This window comes from Exserohilum turcica (genome assembly GCF_000359705.1).
Source record: "Exserohilum turcica Et28A unplaced genomic scaffold SETTUscaffold_3, whole genome shotgun sequence".
In the NCBI taxonomy this organism is placed as follows: Eukaryota; Fungi; Ascomycota; class Dothideomycetes; order Pleosporales; family Pleosporaceae; genus Exserohilum; species Exserohilum turcicum.
The window spans coordinates 2,704,956-2,729,950 of NW_007360136.1; the positions used below are offsets into that span (position 1 = coordinate 2,704,956).

The 24,995-nt window shown below is 52.8% G+C and overlaps 7 protein-coding genes across 7 annotated transcripts; 5 read left to right on the top strand and 2 right to left on the bottom strand.

Annotated features, from left to right (window-relative positions):
• Positions 1 to 33: 33 nt before the first annotated feature.
• SETTUDRAFT_90966 (uncharacterized protein) lies at positions 34 to 1,809 on the bottom strand (the record flags this gene model as incomplete). Its single annotated transcript, XM_008029536.1, has 5 exons — positions 34 to 784; positions 840 to 929; positions 980 to 1,212; positions 1,262 to 1,440; positions 1,494 to 1,809. 5 exons carry the CDS (start codon positions 1,807 to 1,809, stop codon positions 34 to 36), a joined length of 1,569 nt encoding a protein of 522 aa, XP_008027727.1.
• A 536-nt stretch (positions 1,810 to 2,345) lies between these two features.
• On the top strand, positions 2,346 to 3,370 carry SETTUDRAFT_179792 (uncharacterized protein; the record flags this gene model as incomplete). The annotated part of the gene is made up of 1 exon (XM_008029537.1): positions 2,346 to 3,370. One exon carries the CDS (start codon positions 2,346 to 2,348, stop codon positions 3,048 to 3,050), a length of 705 nt encoding a protein of 234 aa, XP_008027728.1. The 3' UTR covers positions 3,051 to 3,370.
• Positions 3,371 to 7,017: 3,647 nt separating this feature from the next.
• On the top strand, positions 7,018 to 8,280 carry SETTUDRAFT_90378 (uncharacterized protein; the record flags this gene model as incomplete). The annotated part of the gene is made up of 1 exon (XM_008029538.1): positions 7,018 to 8,280. One exon carries the CDS (start codon positions 7,018 to 7,020, stop codon positions 8,278 to 8,280), a length of 1,263 nt encoding a protein of 420 aa, XP_008027729.1.
• An 863-nt stretch (positions 8,281 to 9,143) lies between these two features.
• Positions 9,144 to 9,977, bottom strand: SETTUDRAFT_90451 (glycoside hydrolase family 61 protein; the record flags this gene model as incomplete). The annotated part of the gene is made up of 2 exons (XM_008029539.1): positions 9,144 to 9,257; positions 9,339 to 9,977. 2 exons carry the CDS (start codon positions 9,975 to 9,977, stop codon positions 9,144 to 9,146), a joined length of 753 nt encoding a protein of 250 aa, XP_008027730.1.
• A 3,545-nt stretch (positions 9,978 to 13,522) lies between these two features.
• Positions 13,523 to 13,911, top strand: SETTUDRAFT_20816 (uncharacterized protein; the record flags this gene model as incomplete). The annotated part of the gene is made up of 2 exons (XM_008028745.1): positions 13,523 to 13,827; positions 13,887 to 13,911. The coding sequence occupies 2 exons, from the start codon at positions 13,523 to 13,525 to the stop codon at positions 13,909 to 13,911; spliced, it is 330 nt and encodes a 109-aa protein (XP_008026936.1).
• A 3,793-nt stretch (positions 13,912 to 17,704) lies between these two features.
• SETTUDRAFT_42400 (glycoside hydrolase family 125 protein) lies at positions 17,705 to 19,304 on the top strand (the record flags this gene model as incomplete). Its single annotated transcript, XM_008028904.1, has 1 exon — positions 17,705 to 19,304. The coding sequence occupies one exon, from the start codon at positions 17,705 to 17,707 to the stop codon at positions 19,244 to 19,246; it is 1,542 nt and encodes a 513-aa protein (XP_008027095.1). The 3' UTR covers positions 19,247 to 19,304.
• Positions 19,305 to 21,423: 2,119 nt separating this feature from the next.
• Positions 21,424 to 23,514, top strand: SETTUDRAFT_154876 (uncharacterized protein; the record flags this gene model as incomplete). Its single annotated transcript, XM_008029540.1, has 3 exons — positions 21,424 to 21,455; positions 21,518 to 21,728; positions 21,781 to 23,514. The coding sequence occupies 3 exons, from the start codon at positions 21,424 to 21,426 to the stop codon at positions 23,512 to 23,514; spliced, it is 1,977 nt and encodes a 658-aa protein (XP_008027731.1).
• Between the last annotated feature and the right edge of the window lie 1,481 nt (positions 23,515 to 24,995).

Consider the following 24,995-nt stretch of genomic DNA (forward strand, 5'->3'; position numbering starts at 1 on the left):
GTTGTATCAGCCATTGGATCAACGCCAACATGTTCAGGATGTCGCCGGGCGCGTGCCAGTGAAATCCACATATCGGGGCCACGTGTTGGTGAAGACGAGGTACTTGATGCTGTCGTATGCGCTGTCAAATACCTGTTCTGTAAAGTCGCTCGGCACAATACTGCGTGCGCTTGATGTCGTTGATGTTGTAGCGTTGCTGTCGATACTGGCTGGACGGCTGAGCGTGTTTTCCCACGGGCAGATGACGTTTTCTCGCTGTACGGGCGAGTTGACGTTGTCGGGGGTGGGGCAGCGCGGCATGTACGGGTCAAACTCGACGTTGGCAAACATGTTCTGCATGGCCTTGAAGATCTTGTATTCAATGTTGATGGGCGACTCGGCGGTGAAGGGGTTGACAAGGGTGAAGAAGATGAGCGACGCCTCGTTGAACATTTGCCGGCGTTGCACAGTCGTCACCACGTCGAGGCTGCCCCACTTCTTCCTAAAGTTGCGCACTTCGCGCAGGAAAATGCAGTTCTCCGCTGTGAATTCGCGGATGGCCGCCCAAGCAATCAGCGGCTCGATACTGTTCTGGATAGTGAGCTCCAGTGCCCGCATGGAACCTTTGGTCTTGAACTCCTGGCTAAACACAATCTTTGTCGGCTTTTCGTCCACGACCGAGTGGATCGAGTTGAGAGAGGACGTGTCAGACACGGATGATCGACGGCTTGGTGGTGTTCTCATTGCGTCCCGCAGAGGAATCAGGATTAGGACTTGTTGGCAGACTACCAGTGAGGGAATGAACCTGTCCAATGACATGAGTACGCGCGTTGGGGCACCATGGCTACAGTTGTACTTACCACCCTGCTGGTGCAAAGTATTCAGTGATGCCATCAACGTTTGACACGCTTGTGTAGGTAAAGGCGATCCAAAGTGGTGTTCCGGGAAGGCTGAATGCAACGTCAGTGACGCACATGGTCAAGAGAGTAGTTGAACATACCCAGCAATGATGGCCAGTCTCGTCTGCAACGCCCACGAGTGAACGTCGTGGATCTTACGAATCTTCCACAAGATCCAAGGCCCCACAAGCATACTCCAGAATAACTGGACAAAAATTGAGGGCACCCATTCAGCGCCCCGGCGACACTTTCGGAAGTCTGTAGCTTCGCCAAAAAATCCATATGACGCATGGAAGCGACGCGACCCAAAGAAGAGGGCGATGGCAGGAAAGAACTAGCTTGATCAGCGCAGTCACTACAAGTTTCAAGTCTACAGCTCTTACTGAAATGACCAATCCAGCCACAGTGCCCACGTAGACTTTCTTTGCTGGATCAAGATCGCGCCACGCTTCATATAGCCCACGGGGAGTATATGATATGCGCTTCTTGCGGGCACCTTCGAGGAAGTCGCGCGTCATTCGGCACTGGTTCTCGTAGACGGTGAGGACCTTTGCATTGCAGGCTAATGGTGGGTCAATGATGGACTAACAAAGACGGTAAACACACTTGACCCACCTTGGAAAAAGGCCATGCCCGAGGGAAGAAACACGGACATGATCCAAAACTCGGCGGCGCATGGAAAGTAGCCATTCCAAGGGTACACGAGAAGGACGACGACAAGATAGATGTGCAGCATCAAGACTGCCGCCAAAACCACCTTGATATTCCTCACGCGTATACAGAAAGCATTGCGGCGGCGATACAAGAAGAACAGCTCTACACACAGGATGATGGTGTACAGTACAGCGGCGAGGATGTAGATGATTCCGAGAGGACCGAGGTTGAACGTGTCGGTGCCATCTAGCTTTCGTGGACGCAGGATAGCTGCCATGGCCACCATGCTGTAGGGGATACTGGTTCAGAGGGACGGTTTGGACCCCAGGTCTCAACTGGCAGTCGACGAGTTGTGGGGAGGGGGGGTTTTTGAAGACTCGGCTCCTCCTCTTACTTAGCAGAACGAGCGTGGGACGTGTTGCTCAAGGAATGGAGGCCGCCCAGCACCGAGTAGACGGTCCAGGTCATGTAAAGGTCCGATAAGCGAAGAGAGCGGCACGCGACTGTCACGAGGAGCGGGACGGAAGGTTGAGAGCAAGAGTGCCTCGCACATGGGCCTGTTCTGGCTAAGAGGGACGACGAGACGTGATTAGCTAGGCGTGCAGGGCCTGAGCGGTAAGGAATACTCGAAACTGGCAGAGACAGATGGTGCTAAGCCAGAAGCACGGCATGTCCTGCGTGTAACGGGAGGGATGCGCATATACTGCAGGGAGAAGAGGGCGCACTGAGCGTCGGCGTCACGAGAGCCAACGTGGTGACACAGGCACATTCCCTGCCCGCCTGCTGCCGTCATGGCACAATCGAGGACGTCTGATGGGCAATGTCAGATGCATTGGCCCGGATGCGATCTGCGAATCTGCAAACGGCAGCAAGACGATTTGGGTCGAGGCGTTGCGGACGGGGAGTGGCTGGCCTCTTGGATCGTCGCAGCCAAGATCAGACGTCGGAGGTTTCGGCAGGCTAAGCAAGAACCGGCCAGGAACCCCACACAGCTACACCATCTACTTGTATCCACATGCACCCTCCATCCACCCACCCACCCCCGATCTGGCCCTGCGGCACAACTCGCGGTGCCGAAGTAGCGGCATGGAGCACGCCCATTACGTCGCTGGCCCCCGCCCCGGCCGACATGGCTCTGCTGCCGATCCCGACACAGCCTCGCCGCAGGCCCTGCCCATGCCGCCCCCCTCCACGCCCACGGCTGCCATGCTGATGCAGATCGGCTTGGATGGCGCGCGAGGACGCATGCGGCCGCCCCGTTTCAGTTTCCACCATGACTCTTCCATTGACCGGCAAAAGTCTCGTCTTCATGCGTTCGCATGCCCTCCTCCGCATTTCTGGAACGTCGAAAACACCGCCCAAGGGCCAGTCATGCTCCCAACTCCTGTCAGTCTTGGGATGGTTTCAAGTCGTGTCTGCTGGGAATCTGGCGGCTCTTCTCTTCCCGAACCGACCGTGTGTGTCTACCAAAGGCTCTATTGGCCGCGCTGTCGTCAGGCCGCCATCTGCTCGCCCTGAGGACCACAACGGCCATGACAATGTCTGACGACTGAGACACGCTGTGCTTGCAGATTCACAAAGTCGTCCGACCCAAGGGCGCCCGCCGTGTGACAGGCCGTTCAACGGCGCATCGCAATCAAACGTTACGGATGAGCCACAAACATGTCAAGTCGCCCGGAGGAACCATGGCCATCAGCGCCATCGCGCCTTACGGCATTCCCCGCCTGTCAATGCAACCTACCTGAATACCGGTCCAGCGACTTTCTGATATGCGTCCATTCTGCTATTCTAATCAGAGACAATGACCTGCTAAAGTCCTACCAGACGTGTGTGTGTAGCTTTCGCCCTCAATCCCACACGCACAAATTGCCGGGGAATGCATAATAGTCCCCTACAGCTCACTGCATACGTCTGTCAAAACAGTTTCCCGCGTCGGTTCGTGTCACAATACGAGGGGCGTACCAAAGTTTCTCTGTGCATCGCCATCCGACTTTGTCATACTGAGCATCAAACCAGATGCCCGACGCTGCTTCTCGAAGCTGTGTAGAACTGCGTATTCATATACGCGGGCTCATTCGCTGACTGAAGATATTTTTGCGAGGGCGACTGGTCCATTTCCGCCGCTGCCATTGGATACCACGCCTAGGTTCCTTGCAACCACGCCACACATCTAGGGTGAGTTTTCTCTATATTTAAACCAAAGAGACACCCGATTTTGACAGCTGCATAACGTCGACACTTCACTGGGCACAAACAGATTTGTGTTTAACCAAGTCTATATCGCGTCTGGTCAAGCAGACACCTGTCAGTAGACATACAACAGTAAAACGAGGAAGCCAAAGTTCCGAGTGCAAAAATAACAGGAGGTTGATTTAACATTAACACTTAAGCCACCTCATCGTTGTTATAGTGGACAAGGCTATATGATCCAGGTTTGCCCATGCTTATCTGTTATTATTATTATTATTATTATTATTCCATTAGAGTCTATCTGCAGTCAGTGACTATGTAAGACTTTGGCCAGAGGCCGTTCTAGATACAATTTGTTTAAAGTGAGAGTGTTCTCTGTATAGTACTGCTATTGTGCTGCGGTTTAGTCGCTTCTAGCTGCGCTTAAAGCAGACTCCAGTTGCTGAAGAGCAGTTTAGTAAACAGGAAGAGATGTTAGACAGCAGGGCTGTCTTCCAGCGAGCTCTTTTAGGGCTAAGGAAAGTAACTTAAGAAGGTTTGTTAGTTATTATTGGTTTTAGGTAGTGTCTCTCTGTTCTCGCTTATTTTTAGTTATCTTGTTCTTGGCCTAGATGCCAGCCTCTAGTCCCTACTCTAGTTTTAGCAATGAAAGCTAAAGTCGCCTCTCTGCCTTTGCTAGTGTGGAGGAGTAGTTGGATTGTTAGGTAGTTCTCGCGAAGAGTTGCTTTTAGCGCTTGCCTTTCTGTGTTGTAGTGCCAGCAGTATAGGAGAAGGTGATCTGGTGTCTGTACTCTCCCACAATCGCAGAGGTTTGAGTTTCTCTTTTTCACTCTCTCTAGATAGGCGTTAAAGTATCCGTGGCCTAGCTTGAGAGAGATGCTTATCTGTTGCTGATGCCAAGAGTAGATCTCATGGACACATGCCGAGAACAGTGACAGGAAATAAGGGCGTACGGCCTGTATTTCCAATAAATGCGATCTAAATACATCGCCTTAAGTCAAAGTGAAATCGGATTCGAAGAATGTCATACTTGAGCTGCACAAGGACGTCCGGAGCTTACTTATCACGTGACGGGTCCTGTTCCCAAAAAGCATTCCTCTGTGCATATCACCCAGAACACTTTCAAGATATGTCGCCGTATGAAAAGATCCAGCAATTCCTTAGCATCAAGAAGACTATAACCAAGAATACCAAGACGCCATGGACTGTGGTCAAGCAGTCACAGTCTCAATTCATTTCTTGAAACACGAAGCTGGATATAAACCCTTCGAGCCTACCCATATCTCCCCCCCAACTATTTATATATCAACAGATGCAGATCTGAATAAATCATCGCCTGGGGTACATTCGGTAACCAAGCCCACGTCGCTAACACCTACATGACTTCCACAAAGCCCCACTCCGCAATGCGACTCTCGCCAGGACATTACTGTCCACGAGTCAACCATGGCGTTTCTCAATGAACAAACTCACGCCACCACATGACGCATGCATGGTATGCCCGCCGAAAAGGGTTCCTCTTGACGGTGGACGCGTTTTGGCAAGTCGGCATGAATTTCAACGCCACCCATGTGCTCCAATGCCCGTTTCCCAGCTTGAATCGCTCTCTGGAATCGAAATGTACGGCTGTGAATGGCCGGCCTTGTTCAATTCCATACACTCTCGGATCCGGATTCCGGGCTACCCCTCGCTGCAGACATCGGGTGTTGGCTTCGTTATGCAGGTTTTCTCCTTTGGGACTTACCAACACATTGGTTTTGATTTGCGCGTTATCCAAAAGTTTGGGTAGAGTCATGGCTGGACGAGTCAGGAGCGGGCTGACGTGTGCTCGTGGCTCTGTTACCATGGGCCTGGTTGCCGATATGTTTGATACAGGCGATCGGGAATATGCCGTCCTGGGGACTTTTCACTTCTCCTCCCTTGGCGATGTTCTAAGTGGCTTTTGGAGGTGCAGTACGGCAGTCTCTCGGCTGGCCATGGAACTCTCGGATCCAACTTATTCAGTATCCAGGGTGTGACTACATGGCTGATCCAGCTACTGGTCGCGAAAGAGACTCGCGCTGCAGTCTACTCGATACGAGGGGAAACGGCAAACCGAATATCCACGCACCCGGCAATGAAAAGAACTAGAACAAATGGATTCCCGTATAGGGAAACTATCACAATAAAATTCCAATCATACCAATACCCACCTTCGAGTCCATCGTCATGCTGCCCTCAATGCCGAGCAGCTTTGCCGACGTCTCATTTTCTCACATTTCAAAAGCGGTGGCTACATCTGAGTAATGGTTCTCCACACCTACAAACATTTCGCTCGCTCTTGAGGCCTTGGCAGTTTCATACGTGTTCGGTTCCTCGTCGTCTTCCCTGCCGTCAGTCGACACAACTACCGACGTGCTAAAGACGAACATGTCGCTCCCGAAGCCCGCCTCAAACCCCTCTTGCGCCACGTTGTACTTCCACCTATCAGTCTGCTCATCTGCGCTGCCGTTGCAACAAGAGTAGCACTCTACTGGCTGGTGTCGTTGCAGCCTCGCTTCTCGTCGGCATCTCAAATCCTGCTATTTCACATGCCGCCACCGACTACATGATTGCCGCAAACGATCCCTACAACGCATTTACCACGGATGGAAACCGTTTCAAGAGCGACTCCTTGGCACGTGTATGCGTTTTCTACACTTGGGTCCACTTACACCAAGCTAGGCATCCGGAACACATACTCTGTCTTGTTCGCGCTTACTGTTGCATTTTGTGTTCCAGTATATTTGTTTTACCTCAAGGGCCCGGAAATTCGTGCAAGAGTAGACTTGAGAGGAAGCTGGAGACGAAGAGAGAGGAAATGAACAGGCAAGATGACTTTGAGCTGAATCAATGCATCGCATTGCCTTTGATGTATCGGGATTCTTGGAGTGCTTGGATGGTCTTCGTTAGCAATGCAGGCGGGAGTCTAGCCCGTATCCAGTATGTTATACGATCCATAAGATATTCTTGTGACCCTTTTGTGTATGATAATGAAGAGGACGAATCTGGTAAGGTGCTTTCAGAGGTTGCAGATACGAGGTACGTCATACGAACATAAGCGATCTCCCGCTAACTCGCCATCTACGCAGGTGCCACTTCAACGACGACATCATGTCATTAAAAGTAATACAAGACTACATCCCTGAGTAGATCTCGAAATCCCAGAGGTTTAAAACGTAGTCCCGAAGATGTTCGGCAAAACGCCCAACTGTCAACAATTTCTCGTTCCGTCTCGAGCCCTTCGCACAGCGGAGAGTTCCGCCCATGCGCCATCATGGTCCCAGCGAAACCTAAAAACATTGTCATCGTAGGAGGCTCGTTGGGCGGTCTGTTAACAGGCGTTGCGTTAAAACGCTTGCGGAAAGACCTTATCGTTCGCATATTTGAACGCAATCCTACGCCACTTCTCCAAGACCAGGGCGCAGGTGTTGTGGCAGGCCAGGATGTGCAAAAATTCTTCAATACTTACGACCAAACTCAAACACCTTTGGCAGTTCCGAGCCACCAGCGGTTGTATCTCGACAAGGCAGGCAACGTTATCAGTTGTCACGACCAAGAGCAGCGCATGACAAGCTGGGACTTGCTGTACCATGTGCTCCGGACGAACTATGATGGCACAAAGACTGACTATGCGGAGGTCCCTGTACCAGAAGATGGCGAAGGCAGAACCTCATACGAGTATGGATGTACAGTGACGAGCGTCTCGGTACCAAATCCATCTGCAACGCAACTGGATTTCTCAGACCCCATCCAAGTCACCTACCGACACAAAGCCGGAGCCATATCCACGGCCGAGGCTGACCTAGTCATCGCAGCCGATGGACCCAGCTCCCAGATCCGCACCGAGTACTTTCCAGACGTGAAGCGAACATACGCAGGCTACGTTGCATGGCGCGGCACCGTCCCTGAGACGCAAGTCTCGCAATCTGCACTCGACGTCTTTGTCGAGAAATTCCCCTTCTACCACGCCCCAGGCATGCAGATCCTCGCATACACGATCCCAGGCAAACGCGGGACCACGATGCCAGGCGAGCGGCTGCTGAACTGGGTGTGGTATGTCAACTACGCGGAAGACTCGCCCGAGCACATCGAGCTCATGACGGACAAGCACGGAACCAGACACCACATTACCCTTCCGCCTGGCGGCATCAAAGACGACGTCTGGACACGCCAGAAACAGTTCGCGATGCAAGTTTTACCCCCTCAATTCGCCGAGCTCGTCACAAAAACGCAAATCCCTTTTATCCAAGCCATCACAGACGTACTTGCCCCGGCGGCCTTGGTCAATGGCGGCAGGCTGCTTCTGCTTGGAGATGCGCTCGCGGGCTTCAGACCACACACAGCAGCCAGCACGAACCAGGCTGCGCTCGACGCAACCAAGCTTGCTGCTGCGCTGGACCGCGTGTTGCAAGGGGACACGCGAGCACTGCACCAGTGGGGAAACGAAGTCGTGGAATACGGAAACAAGTTGCAAAAACACGGTGTGCACATGGGTGATAAAAGCCAGTTTGGAGAGCATCCTATGCAGCAGACATAAGTAAAAAAAAAGAAAAAAAAAAGAAAAAGGTACGGTTTGGCTGTGTTCAGGGGGGTTATTTATGTATGTATGTATGTATGTATGTATGTACCATGGAAATCTGGAAGCGGCGTTACGCGGCAAATATGCGGGAATCCCCGTTCTTTGTTTTGTTTTAAATCAACAACAACAACAACAACAACAACAACAAACGGTATATGCCGTACATACGCACCGAGTATTCTGTTTCTGAGATTATCATATCAAAACATCTAATGAAAGATATTAAAAAAAAACAAGAGTTGTGGATACACATATATCACATGTTGTGCTATTGACATGGTTATTTTTTTTTCGCGGGTACTTAACATTGGGAAACCATGCAATATATCCCCTGTCACACACACACAAGAAAAGTCTTGATTATTATCACAATTTGGAAAGTGCCGCTACAAGGGATTAAAGATATATCATTGAACCCCTTTTTTCCTTTTTTTCCAAGACAATGGCAAAAAAGTCAACAAGTCATTTTGCCAAACACACACACACACACACACACACACACAAAAAAAGGGAGGGGGCACGATGATCACGAAGGAGATTGCTGTTGCACAAAAAATGATGCTGCCATGCAAATGTTTATATATATACAGATATATACAAAGAGAAGAAAAAAAAGGTCAACTGCTCCGGAGAATCTATATACAAGGCTCCCCCCCCTAAGAGGGACAGGAGAAAAAAAAACACTATGCATCAAATCAAAACACGCTCATTCGTCGTCCTAAAGCCGTTCCGATACGATCGTACAAAGACTTCACACGAGAATCGGGGCTTGCAAAGTTTTCCTCGTGTGTTTGTGTGTGTGTGTGGTTTGTTGCTCGAATCTAGTACTCGAGGTCCCTGGCGTGCCTCTTGGCCAGAGACTTGACAGAGGGGCCGGGAACGGGGTAGCTGGAGAAGGAAGTGAAGACGTTGAACTTGATGCCGGGGTCGTTGGCCTATATTGCGGAAAGAAAAGAGTTGGTTAGTTTCAAGAGAGCCAAAAAAACATGGGGGGAGGGGTTGTGTTTCACACTTACAGTGTAGAAGCTGGTAGCCGGTGTGCCGCCGGAGATCTTGCCAGTTCCAGAGCCCTCGACCTTGAAGTTGATGCACTGAGGGTAGGCCTGGGCGCCGTTGGTCTGGCCAGCTGCGTGCAGAGCAATGATTTCGTGGCGGACGACGTAGTTGCCCGCGGCGACATTGGGGAAGGTCATGTCCCAGGCGAAGTTGTTGGCAATCAAGTCGTCGGTAGCCCACTTGCCGGGGTTGCTGCCAGACTTCCAGGACTTGGAGGCGACCTTGACCCACTGCAGGCTGGAGGGGTCAACGGATCCACAGTCGCCGTTGCAGGCCGCAATGTACTCCTGAATGGGGCCGACGTGGCTGGCGGGCCATGTGTCCCACTTGAAGGTGACCTTGCTGCCGGGCTTGACAGTCACGTAGGCGCCGTTGCTCTTGCCCTTCTTGTGGCAGACAATGGCAGAGGTGCCGAAAGCCTCGGGCGAGACGAAGCCGTTGTCCAGGTTGTCGGCTTGCCATCCAACAGTGGCGGGGATGGGGTTCTGGTACTGGAGGGCAGCGTTCCAGCCCTGGTATTCCTTGCCGTCGGCAAGGACCTTGTCAACGTGACCGTGGGCAGCCACAAGGGGCGCAAGAAGGAGGATGAGGGAGAGCATGATGATGATGGTGATGGGTATGTTGGTGGGGGCAAAGTGAAGGTTGGTCGTTTCAATCGATGTAGAGAAGAGAATGGAACGGTTGAAGGCTGTTGCTGAGGACTTGCTGTCGAACAAGACGTTGAAGCCGGATATTTGGTTCTTCATATACTCGTCGCCAGTGTTCTAGCGCCCGTCTCTCCACACCTCAACGGTTCCTTCTACCAGGTCGTGGAAGCGCCTTGCAATCAAAAAATTCATTTCCAAGCGTCGGTCTCCCTGGTTCCTCAGGTGGACGCCATCCGGTCCGAGGAAAGCGTTGCTTGTCGCCACGCTCCTAGAACGTGACCGAGTAGGAAATTTGGATCCTGTGACGGTCACCTTCTGATGCGATAGGTCAGAATTGGTCAAACATTGCCAAGCTTAATATCACTGGCGCAGTATTCTCCTACACGTCGGTGCTGGATAATATATTCTCGGCTAAGGGGATAGCGCCCATGACTGAGCTGCCAACCACGTGCCAGCCTCGCCGTTTGTGCTGTGGAACTTTCCAATCGGGTGCTCCTCAAACGGTGGGTACCCCTCAGGCTACGGGCGGAAGCAATATGGGCGGACTAGTGCGGTTGGCAGTTGGAGGACTAAGAGCAAGGTTGTGAATCGGACTCGATTGCATACAACGAGTGCATGTTACCATGCGCGATGTTGACCATCAATGCACGATGTTAACCATCGATGCACGGCAGTCAGCCATTACACTACCGGTACGTGATATGCAGTGTAACAATTTAGCCCATGGGGAAGGGGATTTTACTGTAAGCACAGCGATTTTGGATGATCCACATGGTGGCACGCTACTCCGGTGGCGTCAGGATCCATGCTGCGGTTAATTTGAATAGATTGCTGGGGCGGACCGCATAACCGAATATGAACCCTCTTCGAACAACACCACTGCCTGCTGAGGCTGAGTGTGCAGATAGTCGAAACAACCCAAGACGTGACAGATTGAAAACAACCCGAATGGGGAAGCTTGGTGTCAGGCACTCATTGCCCAGCAGTGCCAAACTGGTTACACTCGGTGAATTTCTCGTAGCGTCTGAATCGAGGTTGGAAGTACACTGTTCTGGGCGTTTGATTCCAAACAACTGACTTGGTGGTGGTCTCATGTGCTGATGATGTTTCAGCGCAATGTAGTTGTCTGTGGGTGGGTGGTGGGTGTATATAAGTCGAGCGTGGGCCGTCGGTTTGGGGGCAGACAGGGCGGTTTAAGAAGCACGCTCTTTGCGGTCAACGAGCGCTTTTCCAAGGCATATTGAGAGCTTTTGAGCAGCTTTTGGAAACCGTTTCTGGGTTCCAGGGCATCCTTTTTGCTTTGATTGGACCGACGCAGAGGAGACGGCAGGGGTTCCGACATAGGCGTGCGGAAGCAGAAGACAGCTACGTTGAACGCTGAGTAGCCTTGGACCTATATCCGCCTCTTCTTAGGGAGGAGTGAACCTATGCCAAGGAAATGGACGAGCGGTAGCAAAGCGCCTGTTGCATGGACGTTTCAGGTTTGTGGGGATGGAGTTAGTTTCTGGGCTTCCGCTGCTTGACGCTCAGGTGGTCAGTTGTAGGCGCTCGGGGAGGAGGAGTAGGAGCACCGCGTCGTGAATGCAAGGTCCGGGGCTGACAGAGTTTGGAGACGACAGCCTCATCGTGTGCTGAGACAGGAACATGACACAGGAGGAGGTTTGCAGAGCGGAGACATGCAGTCGAGTCTTGGCAGTGCGGTTCCCCGGCGCAACACGTGCCCTGGGTACGTGTGCGCGTCGCGTCGCGGCGTGGAATGGCGCGGAATCGCGTGGCAGTGCCTCGGATGTGTACTTCAGTTGGTTGTATGACGAGCTGACTCCTGTCATTGCTGTACTGTAATTCCAGACTATACTTAGATGACATAGCCGGCGTCGGGAACAGGAAAAGGAAATCAACAATGACGAAATCGACAAGAGGCCCGAGCCCGCGCGTACTTGACTTGCTTAGGCGTACACGTCTAGGGCAGGCTAACATGTGACGATCCGTGCCCCGAGATCGACGAACGACACGCATGACCTGCGTCACCCAGCACTCTGCCTCACTGCATGTCGCATCTTCTTGCGAGGCATCAACGAGGCTCCGATCACTCCTCTGTCGGGTGAGCGCTGTGTCTTTGCAAGGCGTGGTTGTGGCCATGGACAGGCGGTTTTGAAGCTCGGTAAGTCTGAAGGCCATTCATCCTGTATGCGGCTGACGCGTCATCGGAGGGCGACACTAGGACGACGCGCTGAGGCCGGCTCTGACAATCGACAAGACCAAAAATAAGGATGGCCCGCGGATCATCTGCCTGCATGCGATAGCCTGCCCGCTGACGCGCCGTTCTGCTGATGACAATAACGATGATAATAATAATAATAACAACCACCGTGTTGGGGTGCCTCGGACTGGGCCAGGGCGGAGCGTGTCGGCGTCGACGACACAGCCAACTAATATGTGTAGCAGCCACACCTGGTGACGTGACGGAAAAGAAGGAGACGGGAAAAAAGAAACAAGTGTCAGAACATGGGAGAAGCCGCAGCAGGCCCAGCCCTGGGATAGGAACAGGAATGGGGGACAGGGCCAAGCGACAGATGGCGACACAGCCACGCCGGGCGATTCCACGGAAGCCTTGGGTGTGGCAGATGAGGATAGTCCAGGCACCGTTTTTTCTTCTTCGTCTTCGGTGCGATTCGCATCCGTACCCGCACACGCACGCACGCAGGGAGTCGGACGAGTTGCGGGCGCCGAGAGAGGGTGAGAGGGAGGGCGAGAGAGAGCCCAGCAAATGGACTTACGCGTTCCTGGGGCGCCAGCAAGGACAAGCCCACGCTGGTCGCTGTCGGCAGAGTGGGTATGGTCAGCGTGGTGGTGTGCGTGAAACTGCGTGGCAGCCAATGGGGCCGAGGCTGCGGGCGCCCGATTGGGTCCTTGGACAACGGCGGGCGCGGGTCCAGAATCCCCCCAGCGTCGTGACGGCGAGACAGACACGACGCATGACGGTTTGGCAAAAGCTTGCCCGCTGCCTGTTGCCGGCCAAATACGAACTTACGAAGAAACGCGCTGCCTCTGCCAAACACATGTAAGAATATATAGCCCCGTCAGTAGTCGCACCGCCGCTCCCTACCTATGCTGTCCTACCCGCCGCCGTCACCGTCGCCGTCGCCATCACCATCACCACCCAGCTACGGCTCTCGCCACTACGCCTACTGCGCCCTTGCCAGCCTCTGTGCAACAATTTCTCGCATCTCATCCTCGCCTCTGCCGGAGTCGTAAGCACCGCTGTGCCGACGATTCGCTCGATTGGCTTCGTCCATTCGTAAAACTGCCACTATCTTCCGGAACATCCGCCACCCCTCCCACCGGCTGGCGCCCTTCAAACACTCGTCACTCCCTCACAGGGCCATCGCAGTCAATCCCTCCCTATCCTCCAATAATTCATTCTTGGTCTTGGGTTTCCCTCTCTCTCCATCCCTAGATCCCCATCATAACTTGCATTGCATTGCACCACCCACGCCATGCCACCCTACCCCTCCCCCGCCTTGCTTCTCCAGAAGCGAGACAACATGGGCTTCCAGATCGCCCCCAGTCTCATCATCTTCCTCGTCATCCTTGGCGCCGGCGCCCTCGTGTGCTGCGGCTTCGCCGTCTTCCGATTTTATAGCGATGCCGACGACGATGCCAGCCGCTTCACTCGGTCGCCCGAGCAAGACGCATACATGCGCGAAGTGAGGGAACGCAGTTGGGCCAAGCTGCCCAAGCTAGGCGCACCAAAGGGCGCTTACTACGCAGACCAACATGCACACGCACCCATGAGCCCGAGGTAAGCCTAATCCGGTCATTCCCAACAACACTCTCCTCCAGTTACTAACTCTGTGTCAGCGCAAGCAACACAACCTACGGGTGATTAGGCAAACGAAACACCATCTGCACATCGACCAACTCGACGTGCAACATCCAATCATGATGCGACACGACATGACACGACACGATCCGCGCCACTACGCCACTGTAGGCAGGCCTGGTGGCTAAGCACATTCCAGACGAACAAGTACGACAAAAGCACGATGCAACATCCGCATGACGCCATACACACCCACGGCAGTCATGCAACAGCAGCAGCACAGAAACCCACCGGCGCTCCCGCGCACGTTTCCTAACAAGAGGAGGAATTACAAGAGTGGTTATTGATCGATACCAAAAAAGTCTTTATTGAGCCAGCGAAAGTTTTCTGCCAAATTGCAACAATGTTGGCAAGTCCGTTTATCTACATACTCGCCAAGACGCGCGAAACTTGCCGCCCAACCTGCCGCCCCCAAAAAAAGAAGGCTTCGGTCTCTCTCTCTCTCTCTTTTGTTCGGCGTCGCGGTTACACCCGTTCCGAACACGCATGGTTTAGCTTCGAGGGCGGGCTAGCTAGCTAAGGGGGTGCCATGTAGTGGAGACTATGTGTGTGTGTATAGAAGCGCGCGACTGGAATTTGTTCAGTACGAGTTCCAGATCAAAGGTCCAGTGCCGTGACAGGCTACATACTGCAATCCAACACGAGTTTTTTCTTTTGTTAATGAATTGATGGCTAGGAGTACGTAGTGCAGCCGTCGCGATGAATCTTCATAGAATAAGCCGGTCAAGCTAGCGGATAAACTCTTCTCTCTCTTGTTCTCTCTCTGTGGCTTGACACGGGCTGCATTGCGAAAAGTGGTGTGACAATGACCACCCCCCATGTCATGTCCTCCACGTGTTGTCTCGCAAGTAGCCGTAGTATACGAAAAGTATAAGTTGCGACTAGCCAATGAAATAAATCCCAAGTCAAATCCAAATCCCCCTTTTTTTCGCGCTTCTCTACCGACGCCAAACCCACGGCGTTCGAGTCCTCGATACTTACCAGCGCTTCTCCCTTCCCACAGACCCTTCCATCTCGAGCAATGCGGGTGCGTGTTAAAAGACTGAAATGGTAGACTCGGTCACATGCACACACACACACGGGGTCTAGTTCACATGTTGTCTTACCACGTGGGGCCAGCTGTACTTGGTCGCAACCGGTTGCAGGAACGCCACCCCTCCCATCCCCCGCTTTACTTGGTTTTATGAGTGATTGCGACGTGCGGACGCAGCGGCTTTCACCACACAGTAGATCCCCCGCTTTACAAATATGATACTAACACGGAACCAACGTGACATGAGCTCCGCATACAGAACGGAAGACCCTGCAGATTCTGTGTGTGTACCATACTCGAAACATGTTTGGTCGTGTGGCTGGTTGCATTCTGTTTCTTCACTAGTAACCCTGCAGTTCATCCAGAGTCAGCGCATACTCGGTGGCAGATGTCGATAGAATATGTAGTAGTTAGCATTGTTGCTAAAGCAAAAACCAAAGAGTAATCGGCATTCCCAGTGATCATGTTTTGAGCTTCAATGCCGTACGCAGCCATGGCCCTGTGTTCATCTCGGTCGCGGTCATTTTCTGCTGCTATTGTCATGCTTACTTCAATAAAGTGCTGGTAAGTAACATGGGAAATGCGCAGCAAGCAAGACCGCTGACAGCATCCCATGCGCCAGGAAATTTGTACACTTATTTGCCCGCGAGGCGTGGAAGGAGTCTTTTAATACAAGTAGATTGGCCTTCAATCACAGACAAACACAAAACTGCCTTGTCTGTCGCAAAATGTTTTTTAAAATATCCGTGCAGCGTGCCCAGGTAGCTGGCGAAAAGCGCGCTACTTAGCAGATACTGGCATCCATAAAACGCTTGATTTGCTGGCGAGACAAGTTTCCTGGGTTCTGCACAAAGACACGCACTCTTAGCCACGTTTTCCCCGATAGTTCCGCTACAAGAGACGAACATGTGGGAGCTAGGTCGAAGCTACGGTAGCTCCATTCTAAACCCCTTTGGCGGCAGTTGTAGCAACCGGGCCGGTCTTGATCACACTATTTGGGTTAACCCTTGGGCCAAGAGGTGGCAGTGGATGTGGGCACGCGGGGTCATTTAACCCGTAAGAAGAAGAAATTTCTGTTGCCAGGTCCCACTAAGCGTTGTAAAAATTCTATGACGTGCGAGGTATCCACGCTTAGAGAGTGAGGTCGGTCTTGATTCGGCCCAGCACAACGTACCTTGACTCGTATCTGTTTGCACTTTTGCGCATTAGAAATTTGCGTGTTGATGTGGCTTCCGCACTCTAATGTTTCCTCGAAACCGCGGGGCCGACGAGTGAGACCTGGTCTAACTTCGGTTGTCCGGAGGAGGGCTCAATGTTGCAATCTTAGAGAGGAAAGGAAAGCGTTGGTGTTTGTCCATAGGCCCGATGCGCTAGCTTCTTACGGTTAGGCAGCCGATATCTCCAACTTCTTCCCCACTACCGCTCTCCAGGTAGCCGGCAAAAGTTATTCGTCCTACCACTAAGCCGGTATTTGGCCTACCACTTAGCCAGGGTCTGTATTAGTGCGGGCATATCTAAACTATATAGAGTTAGCACTATAATATAATAACTGTAATGGGCGGGCCCAACGGGCCGAGCGTACGACTACTTACGCCATCCATAGCCAAAAAGGCAGTAACAAGACTTCAAGCTTCTTGAAGTCCAGGTAGTCGTATAGATATACTCGATCACACACACACTTTAGGCGTAGCCTCTTACAAGTAGCAAAAGGTATAATAATAATTAAGAGCTTTATTATAGTTAGCTAACGTAATTATTATACTACGCTAGCTATAGCTTTTTTAGTAAGTAGCTAAGAGCCTATTTTAGGCTAGTTTCTAGGCTATATAGAACACTAAAAATTAAGTAGTATAGCTAGTTTTTAAGCCCTACTTTTTTTACTTTTATAACTTTTATTTTAGCTACGTAACACTATTAAATTTTTATTAATATACTAGCTATCTTTATATACTAGAAGTTACTATAGCATAGCTATATTATAGTAAGTAATATAAAATACTACTAGTATTTTAGCCAAGCCTACTAATGCAGACCCCTGCTAAGTGGTAGGCCAAATAGCCGCTTAGTGGTAGGACGAATAACTTTTGCCCAGGTAGCCTGGCCAACCCCCATGGTTGTTTTCCCAACACCACTATATCCTTGCCAATAGCAATAACGTAACGAGCCCATATATTCACCAAATCGGTGTCAGCCTCTGCGAGGATAGTGGCAGAACCCTACTTCGCTGGCCACACTGGCACCTCATAGACGCGAGGAAATGTGCCTGTCTGTTGACCGCCGATCGCCCCCGCCGGATGTACAACCCTAGCTACGGAACCCAAAAAGAACCTACTACATGAACTTTTCCCCGCAGCGGGTCATTTGACCAGCTCTATGAACCTATTCCCATTACAGGTTTTCTTGTACGTTCTGCTTTTGTATCCTCCAATCCGCTGACACTTTGGTTCGGCTTACAAGCCGAATGACGTCGGCACGGTCGAAGCACTAGGACACGGGTGTATTGGAAACTTCGGTGAAGGTTACATCCGCTGCCAAGCTCTGGAGCTAGGTCGACTATGGGGTGTATGGGCGGGGAGATGTACACCGAATTATGTCATACTATAGCGAAAGGTGCATAGCCAACATGCGACCACGACAAGCGCTATATTGTCATATTTCATCATAATAAGGCGCCGTCTCCCACTTGTTTCGTACCGCGCCCTCACTACCTTCAACCGACCTTTGAGATTGCAAGTGTGCCTCGCAGTCTGGCCCAAAAAAAACATGCGCACTTCCAGCTTTCTCGGGGCGCTTTCCAACGTGCCCTTGTTGGTTTCGGCAGCATGTCCGGAATACATCGACTATGCGAAGCAGGTGCACGAGCCGCTGAGTTCAGGCCGGTACAAGCTCGCGTATCAGCGACCGTCGGAGGAGTGCCGGACCTTCAAATCACCAGGCCTTGAGGACATAGTATCACGCATGAAGGGCGTGATCAAGGACCCAGACCTGTACCGTCTTTTCCAGAATGCGTATCCCAACACGCTCGACACGGCCATCAAATGGAAGGGATATGCTGCCGACAATCCAGAGGAAGAGTTGACTTTTGTCATTACCGGCGACATCAACGCCATGTGGTTGCGCGACTCGTCGAACCAACTGCAGAGCTACCTGCCCCTCTTGAATGCCAGCAGCAATGCAAACTCGATTGCAAGCCTGTACCGCGGCGTCATCAACCTGCAAGCGCGGTACCTGCTCACATCTCCCTACTGCAACTCGTTCCAGGCACCGGTCGAGAGTGGGATCCCTCCAGCGTTGAACGATGCGGCGAATGGTGACACGGTGCATCCGCCGTACTCCAACAGCAGCGTGTTTGAATGCAAGTACGAGCTCGACTCGCTTGCAGCGTTTCTGCAGATATCTGCCGACTACTACAATGCAACAAAGGACATTGATTTCTTTGGCAAGTTCAAGTGGACGCGGGCGATCGAGGCCATACTGGATGTAGCCGATGACATGATGCTCCCGACATATGGTGCGAACGGAGCCGTGTTGCAGAGCCCATATACGTTTACGCGTACGACGACGCGAGCGACGGAGACGTTTTCCAACGATGGAATCGGCAATCCAGTTGCCAACGGCACGGGCTTGATCCGAAGCGGTTTTCGGCCTAGCGACGACGCCACCATCTTCCAGCTGTACATTCCGGCCAACATGATGTTTAGCTCGTACTTGGCGCCGACGGCCGAAATCATGTCCAAGCTCAACACGACGACGTCCAAAGGACTTGCACAAAGAATGTCTGCACTGTCCAAGTCACTGCGCAATGCCATTGAGACGCACGGGACGGTTGAGCATGCGGGTTTTGGCAAAATCTATCCGTTTGAGATTGACGGGTTTGGCGGGCGGACCATTATGGATGACGCCAACATCCCGGGCCTTTTGTCTGCGCCCTTCTACAAGTACCCGGTGGACCAAGAGACGTATGCCAACACTCGCAAGCTGGTGCTCAGCGCGACCAACCCGTACTTCATGAGGGGGCCTCACATCAGCGCAATTGGGGGGCCGCACCAGGGCCCAGGCATGGCGTGGCCTATGGCATCGATTGTGCGCATTCTGACGAGCGACGACGACGACGAGATTGTGGGACAGCTTCAGGAGATTGTCAGCACGACGGATGGGCTGGGGCTGATTCACGAGAGCATCAATGCGTTCAACGTGAGCGACTGGACGCGGCAGTGGTTTTCGTGGGCCAACGGGCTATTTGGGCAGATGATCTTGGACCTGGAAGACCGCAAGCCGGCGTTGCTAGAGACGAGCTTCCAGTAATGGACCAAGTACTGTATGTATGTAATGAGCCATGTAGGAGATTAATGATAGCAATCACGGACGATTTGTCGGACATGGCACATGCACGGGCTGGGCGGCGGGGGGCACTAGGCGGTGAAACCATGTGCTACACAGGTCCAAAAGCCGTGGGTGTTATTGTTGCGACGGCACGACAATATATTGCTTTTTGGGTATCGAGTAATAGATGGGGGCACACGGGCCAGCGATGGGTGAGGGCACGAGTAGCATGGCCTGGTGGTGGTGCCGTGGTCCCAAGCCCAGCGTGGCAACCGGAGCGCAAAAAACAAAGAGCACATGGCTGCCCACGGGCGGGCGGCGTCAGGAACAGGCCATGGTGTGGTCACGCAATGCACGCTGGGACGGGGGGTTCTCTCCACCCTTCCCTCGTGGCAGTGGCAGGGCGAGTGACAGGCGGGGGGGCCCAAGCCGCAAACATTGTTGTTGGTCTTGTTGTTGTTGTTGGCAGCGAGTGGCCATGACTTGTTCAGCTGTGAGACCAGTGCCGCAGCCGGCGCTACCGTGTCGGGTCGCAGAGAATGGACGCGGCCATGGCCCGGTTGGGGGTTGCGTGCAGGCCGGGAGTTTGGCGGTGGGGCATCTGTATGCGCGGTGCCGGTTCCGTGGTGGTGGTGGTGGTGGTGGTGATGCTCGCCGCGCTCTGCTAGTAGCACTGGTCACAAGGCTGCAAAAGAAAACAACAATACACACACAACATGCACCCACGGGCGTGTCCGCAGCAACGCCCAGGACATGCATGGCTGTGACGCTGGCTGCCACTTGGTGCATGAGCGATATGCGACGACGAGAAGCTGAGTTAGCATGTCGACCTGCATGGCGCTGTGAGTGGATCGCCTCGCTGCTGGGCGGGCGATCGGGCCAGGGGCGGCAAGGCGGCGGAGCGGCGCATCAAGTCGCCGTGGCTGCGTCAAGGGCGCGAGAGAGACACACAGAGAGAGGCGTAACCGCGCGCTCTCGCTCCCACTCCTCAGCTCAGCCCAGCTCAGCTCCTCGCACCATCGACTTGCCAACAACCATGCCTCAGCCTTGGCCCCCGACTTCGTGCTAATTGCTGCTAGTTCCTGCTGATTGCTGCTCCCATGGTCCGCCTGCGCTGCACACCTCCCTGGCCGCTCGACAGACGAACCACTCTGCCCCCCCAACCCCCGTCGACGCCAATCTGTAACAGCCATGGGCACCACGGCCGAGGAAATGAAGGAGCTGGAGGCTCCTCTCTGTCCGACGCGTACCCGCCAACGAGCACCACAGCCCATGGCCATGACATAAGCCGCCATCATGCGCCTGCGGATTGGCGTGTTTTGGATTGGGCCCTCGAAATGCATCGTGCAAGTCCACGTCCAAGCCCTCGCTCGCTCCCCCGTTGCTCTTTTCCTTAGCATGGCGCCAGTGGCTGCCTGTCATCCGCCGCTTCCTCCCCCAGCCTAACCCGGACGACTACTTGGCCCTCCTAAATGCAACCCCGTCGGCTGCTCCCCTTCTCTCCATTACAATACACCCATACAGACACACATCCACCCATCCATCTATACCCGTCCATCTCAACCCAACATTCAGTCGCCCTCGGCCCGTTGCGCATATCCTCTTGTTTCACATAGCCGACCACCGCAGCCATTCGGGTCCTGCATACTAAGCGCCCAGGTTGCCTCATCCATCCGCTCTCGTATGCCCCCCATCATCCACAGGCGCCAACCCCGCCAATCTAGGGCCCCCGTGCCCGGCCCTCGGTCTCCACCCCCCAAACCGCTGCTGGTGACCAGGACCAGCCTGCATTAAACATCGTGCCTGTTGTTTGCCTCGGAAATTCCCCGGTCGCCCTTGGTGTCCTCAGGCTGCCGCGTACCTGGTCTGCCTCGCCTCAATCCCACATATAGCCCACCGAGGCGCGGTTTCAGCTTCCTGCCAAACGTGTGCCGTCCTTTACCAATCACTGAATTGCTTTGCCGTGTTTCCTGGCCACTTTTCCGACGTGGCCACACACAAGGCAACACGCTCAAACATTCAACTCACCTCTACGCATGCACTTCTATATTTGATACTCACCATCCCATGCCATATCTCAGACTTGGCCAGGGCTTAGACGCATACGCGCTTCACAGTCGGCAGGCTTTTCCATTACCAGCCTAGACTCATCCGCCATCATGGACAACACCACGCTCCACACCTTTCTCTTGTATGTCTACCCTCCCCCATCTGTGCCTCTTCCCCAAGGCAGTCACTTATCCTCGCTCCAAGTCACTGCCCTGCCGCACTGCGCAGCATCGTCTTACTTGGATCCTGGGACAACTTCACCCGCCCATATCCGCTCGAGCTCGACGTCCGTGGGGGCGGAAATATCTGGAGAGGCTGCTTTACCTTCTCCGACATCATTTGCGACGGAGACGTGAACCAGCCAACACTCAAACGGGACGGGCCACTCAAGATGGGCGGCACTTATTGGTACTACGTAAGGTTTGACGGCTGTAGCAACAAGCCTCACAAGCTGACAGCATGCACAGTACAAGGTTGATGGCGATGAAGAATATCACAACCCTGCCGAAGAATCGACAACCTTTTGCCCCTTGCTGCCGGGCCAGCGCCTCAATGTTCTGGATGTGCCTACTGAGGCGCATAGCCGTAGCCGCTCCGAGATGACTGGCGCCTTCACACGCAACCCCAGAGACAGATATCTCACGCCCGTTCCACCTGCTCCTCCAAGGTCACGCACCTCTTCTCGCAAGGGCGAGCTACAAGACTCACACGCCAATCTGTTACCCCCAACCTGGACCCCTCGATCGGCCACACATGCACCTATGGATGGCTTTCTGTCTCCGCGTCTAGTACGACATGCTCGGAGTGCATCGGCATCACCATGCATGCCCTCTACACCCATCTTCCCAGACTTCAAGACTCTCAAGGGCAAGCTGGTTTCAAAACGAGGCGCTTCAAGGAACCGCTCTGGATTGAGAACCAAGGAATTGGACATTAGCTCTCCTGTGCTAGTCAGCGGTGGAGAAGATCTCAAACTGGTTCCCTTGTCCGTGTATCGACCATCGGTTGAATCGATCCGGGAAACCCAATCGGACTCGACTCCTGCACGGTCCATGTCCATGATAAGAAGAGAATTTTCTCCCCTGGCATCACATCCTGTCGACCCGGATCTCGACTCGGCATTTGGACCTGTGGAGCTACCGGCAGCGGAACAGCGCTCCATGCGGCGCCGACGGTCTCATGTGCCCTCAACAATCGTCACTAGCGAATTCAAGCTTGAGCAACTCCGGATCCGTGCCAACTCTACCGACACAAGGCGAACACGGCACTATCTCTTTTCGAACGACCCCTGGCTCTCTTCACCAAAGTCTCCACTAGAGTCCAAGAACGAAGACCGAGTGGTGCAAGACGACACCCCTCCGGCGCCTGTCTTGTCGCGACCATCGAGTTCTCTTGGAGCTCCAGTTTCAAGTCAGCGTCCCACCTCTAGCCATGGCAGCCGTCGTACTGCCACTTTTCGACAGTCGCTACTCGACAAAGAGCTTCCTGCACTTCCCCGCTACCTGGTGCCTGCACCGCTCTACGCATGTAACCCTACGACAGGCAGCGATTCGTCAACCGAAGAGTCGGAAGACGAGTTCCAAGAAGCGGATGATGACGAGTGCCTTGAACACAATAGTGTGCAAATCTCACAAAAGGCACGCAGCCACTTTTCTACATGGAGTGATGACTCGATAGCCTACAGCGCCCCGGCCTCTGACGATGAGGTTGTCCTTTCACCAACATTCAGCTCCCTCACCAGCAACGACGGCGAGTCCATCACGTCCCAAGGTCTTATGATCCGCTACTCGTACGCAGAGTCGGAAGGCCATGATGGCTACAGGCCCATGTCACCAACCCCCGATATCCATCACATGACCGATGACGAAGAGGAAGACTCTGACTTGCACTACCGTCTGTCGACACCGCCCCAACTTAACGAACTGCGCATCTCCACTTTTGGCTCCGACCTCTTTCAGCCGAGGCCTCAGAGCCCAGATGTGTCATCTCCTCGCTCCTCGCGTCGCCAGGCTGCCTGCTTCGGTCTCGGCTTCCAGTACAGCCTCTCAGAAGACGATGTGAGGAGCAAGTCTACCCTCACCGAGGTCGACATGCATGCCGAGCAGCTCTCACGCACCGTCAGTGTGCACAGAGACAGCACCATGACGCAGCTCAATGCGCTTATGGAGGACTTTGCTTTCTTAGGTGACGCCGTCAATTAGCACATCCCTTGACGCATGCACGCGAACGACGTTTTATCTCCTCCTCCCACACGATACATATGTAATTTTGCTTGTACACTGAACTGGTCTTTTACGCCACATTTACGGACCGGGGACTCTCTGTTCCATGCTATATATCCGTCACTTGAGCGAGCCCATGGAACCACACGAAGAAAGGGAAGAATGGGGGATAATTTTTTTCCCCAACACGCTCGCCCACCCCGCGTTGCGCTTGATTCGCTCTTCTTCTTTTTTTTTCACATCATCTAACGGCCGGAACAAAACAAAAGATTTTAGATCGCTCTGCCTCTACCGCTTTCTTTTTTTATTCGATACCTCGTATATATACATTCAAATTATATATACATGTTTTTTTTTGGACTTCTTATTTCTCAATCTCAATATATCGACGCATTATCTGAGTGTAGTGCTGGTTCCTCTTTTCCTTTTTTTTCCTTCTTCTTTCTCTTCTTTTCTCTACTTTTCTCTGCATCTCTGTGCTTGAATAGTTTATCCTTCTTTCTCTTTTTTTTTCCCGGGTCATCTCAGATATATACCACGAGTGAACGCACACGCGGGTCTTTCGTCTTCCCCCCCTCCCCCTTTTTCGGTACTCCATTGAGCAGTTGAATTCAATCCGACCCATGTAGTATTTATCACCGTCCTCAACAACATCAAAATCAAATGCTCATTCAATACCGCAATCCCGCTTCCAAGCCCCCTCAATTGTCATTTCAGCTTACACTCTACACTGCTCTATTCTACTCCATGTACTCTATTCTATGTACTCTACTCTATTCTATGCAAAGTTTCTCGCTTACTTACCCCATTCCGCTTAACCCACCACCACCAGGTCTTACCATAACCATGTCTTACTAGAGCTACGCCACCCTATATCAACGAAGTAATACCGCACCGTACCCCCCCTGATGACTAATTAAACTTCCCATCTGCAGTCCGCTTATTCCCGTCCGTCCGTCCGTCCGCCCCGCCTTGCCTCCCGCCTACTTACTTACTTACTTACTTCCCCGTCCCGCGCACCGCCACAGCTGTAGGAAATCTGTGTGCGTCTGAGATGACACCGCCTCTTTTCCTTTTTCTTTTCTTTTCTCTTTTTTTTAAGTTTGGTTTCAAGGTCGTGCGTTTCGCTTGGTTATGCAAAGAGGGAATCGTTAGTGCATGTGCATAGACGTGGTGTCACTTTCTTAGCAGTGGTATTTCTGTAAAAAAAAAAATTAAATAAAAAATTTCAAAGGTAACTAGCCCCACCACAAAGTGCGCGCGACCACAAAGTGCGCGCGCGCCTTACAACCACCTCAACCTCAACGCGTCGTATCCCCACCACCATGGCTAATATTGAGGCTGCGCTTGCAGCTATTAATGCCCTAGGACCTGATGAGCCTTTTTCGTATACAGATATTGCAAAAAAATATGGTGTTGTTCGATCTACGCTTACCCGAAGACACCAAGGCCTACACGCC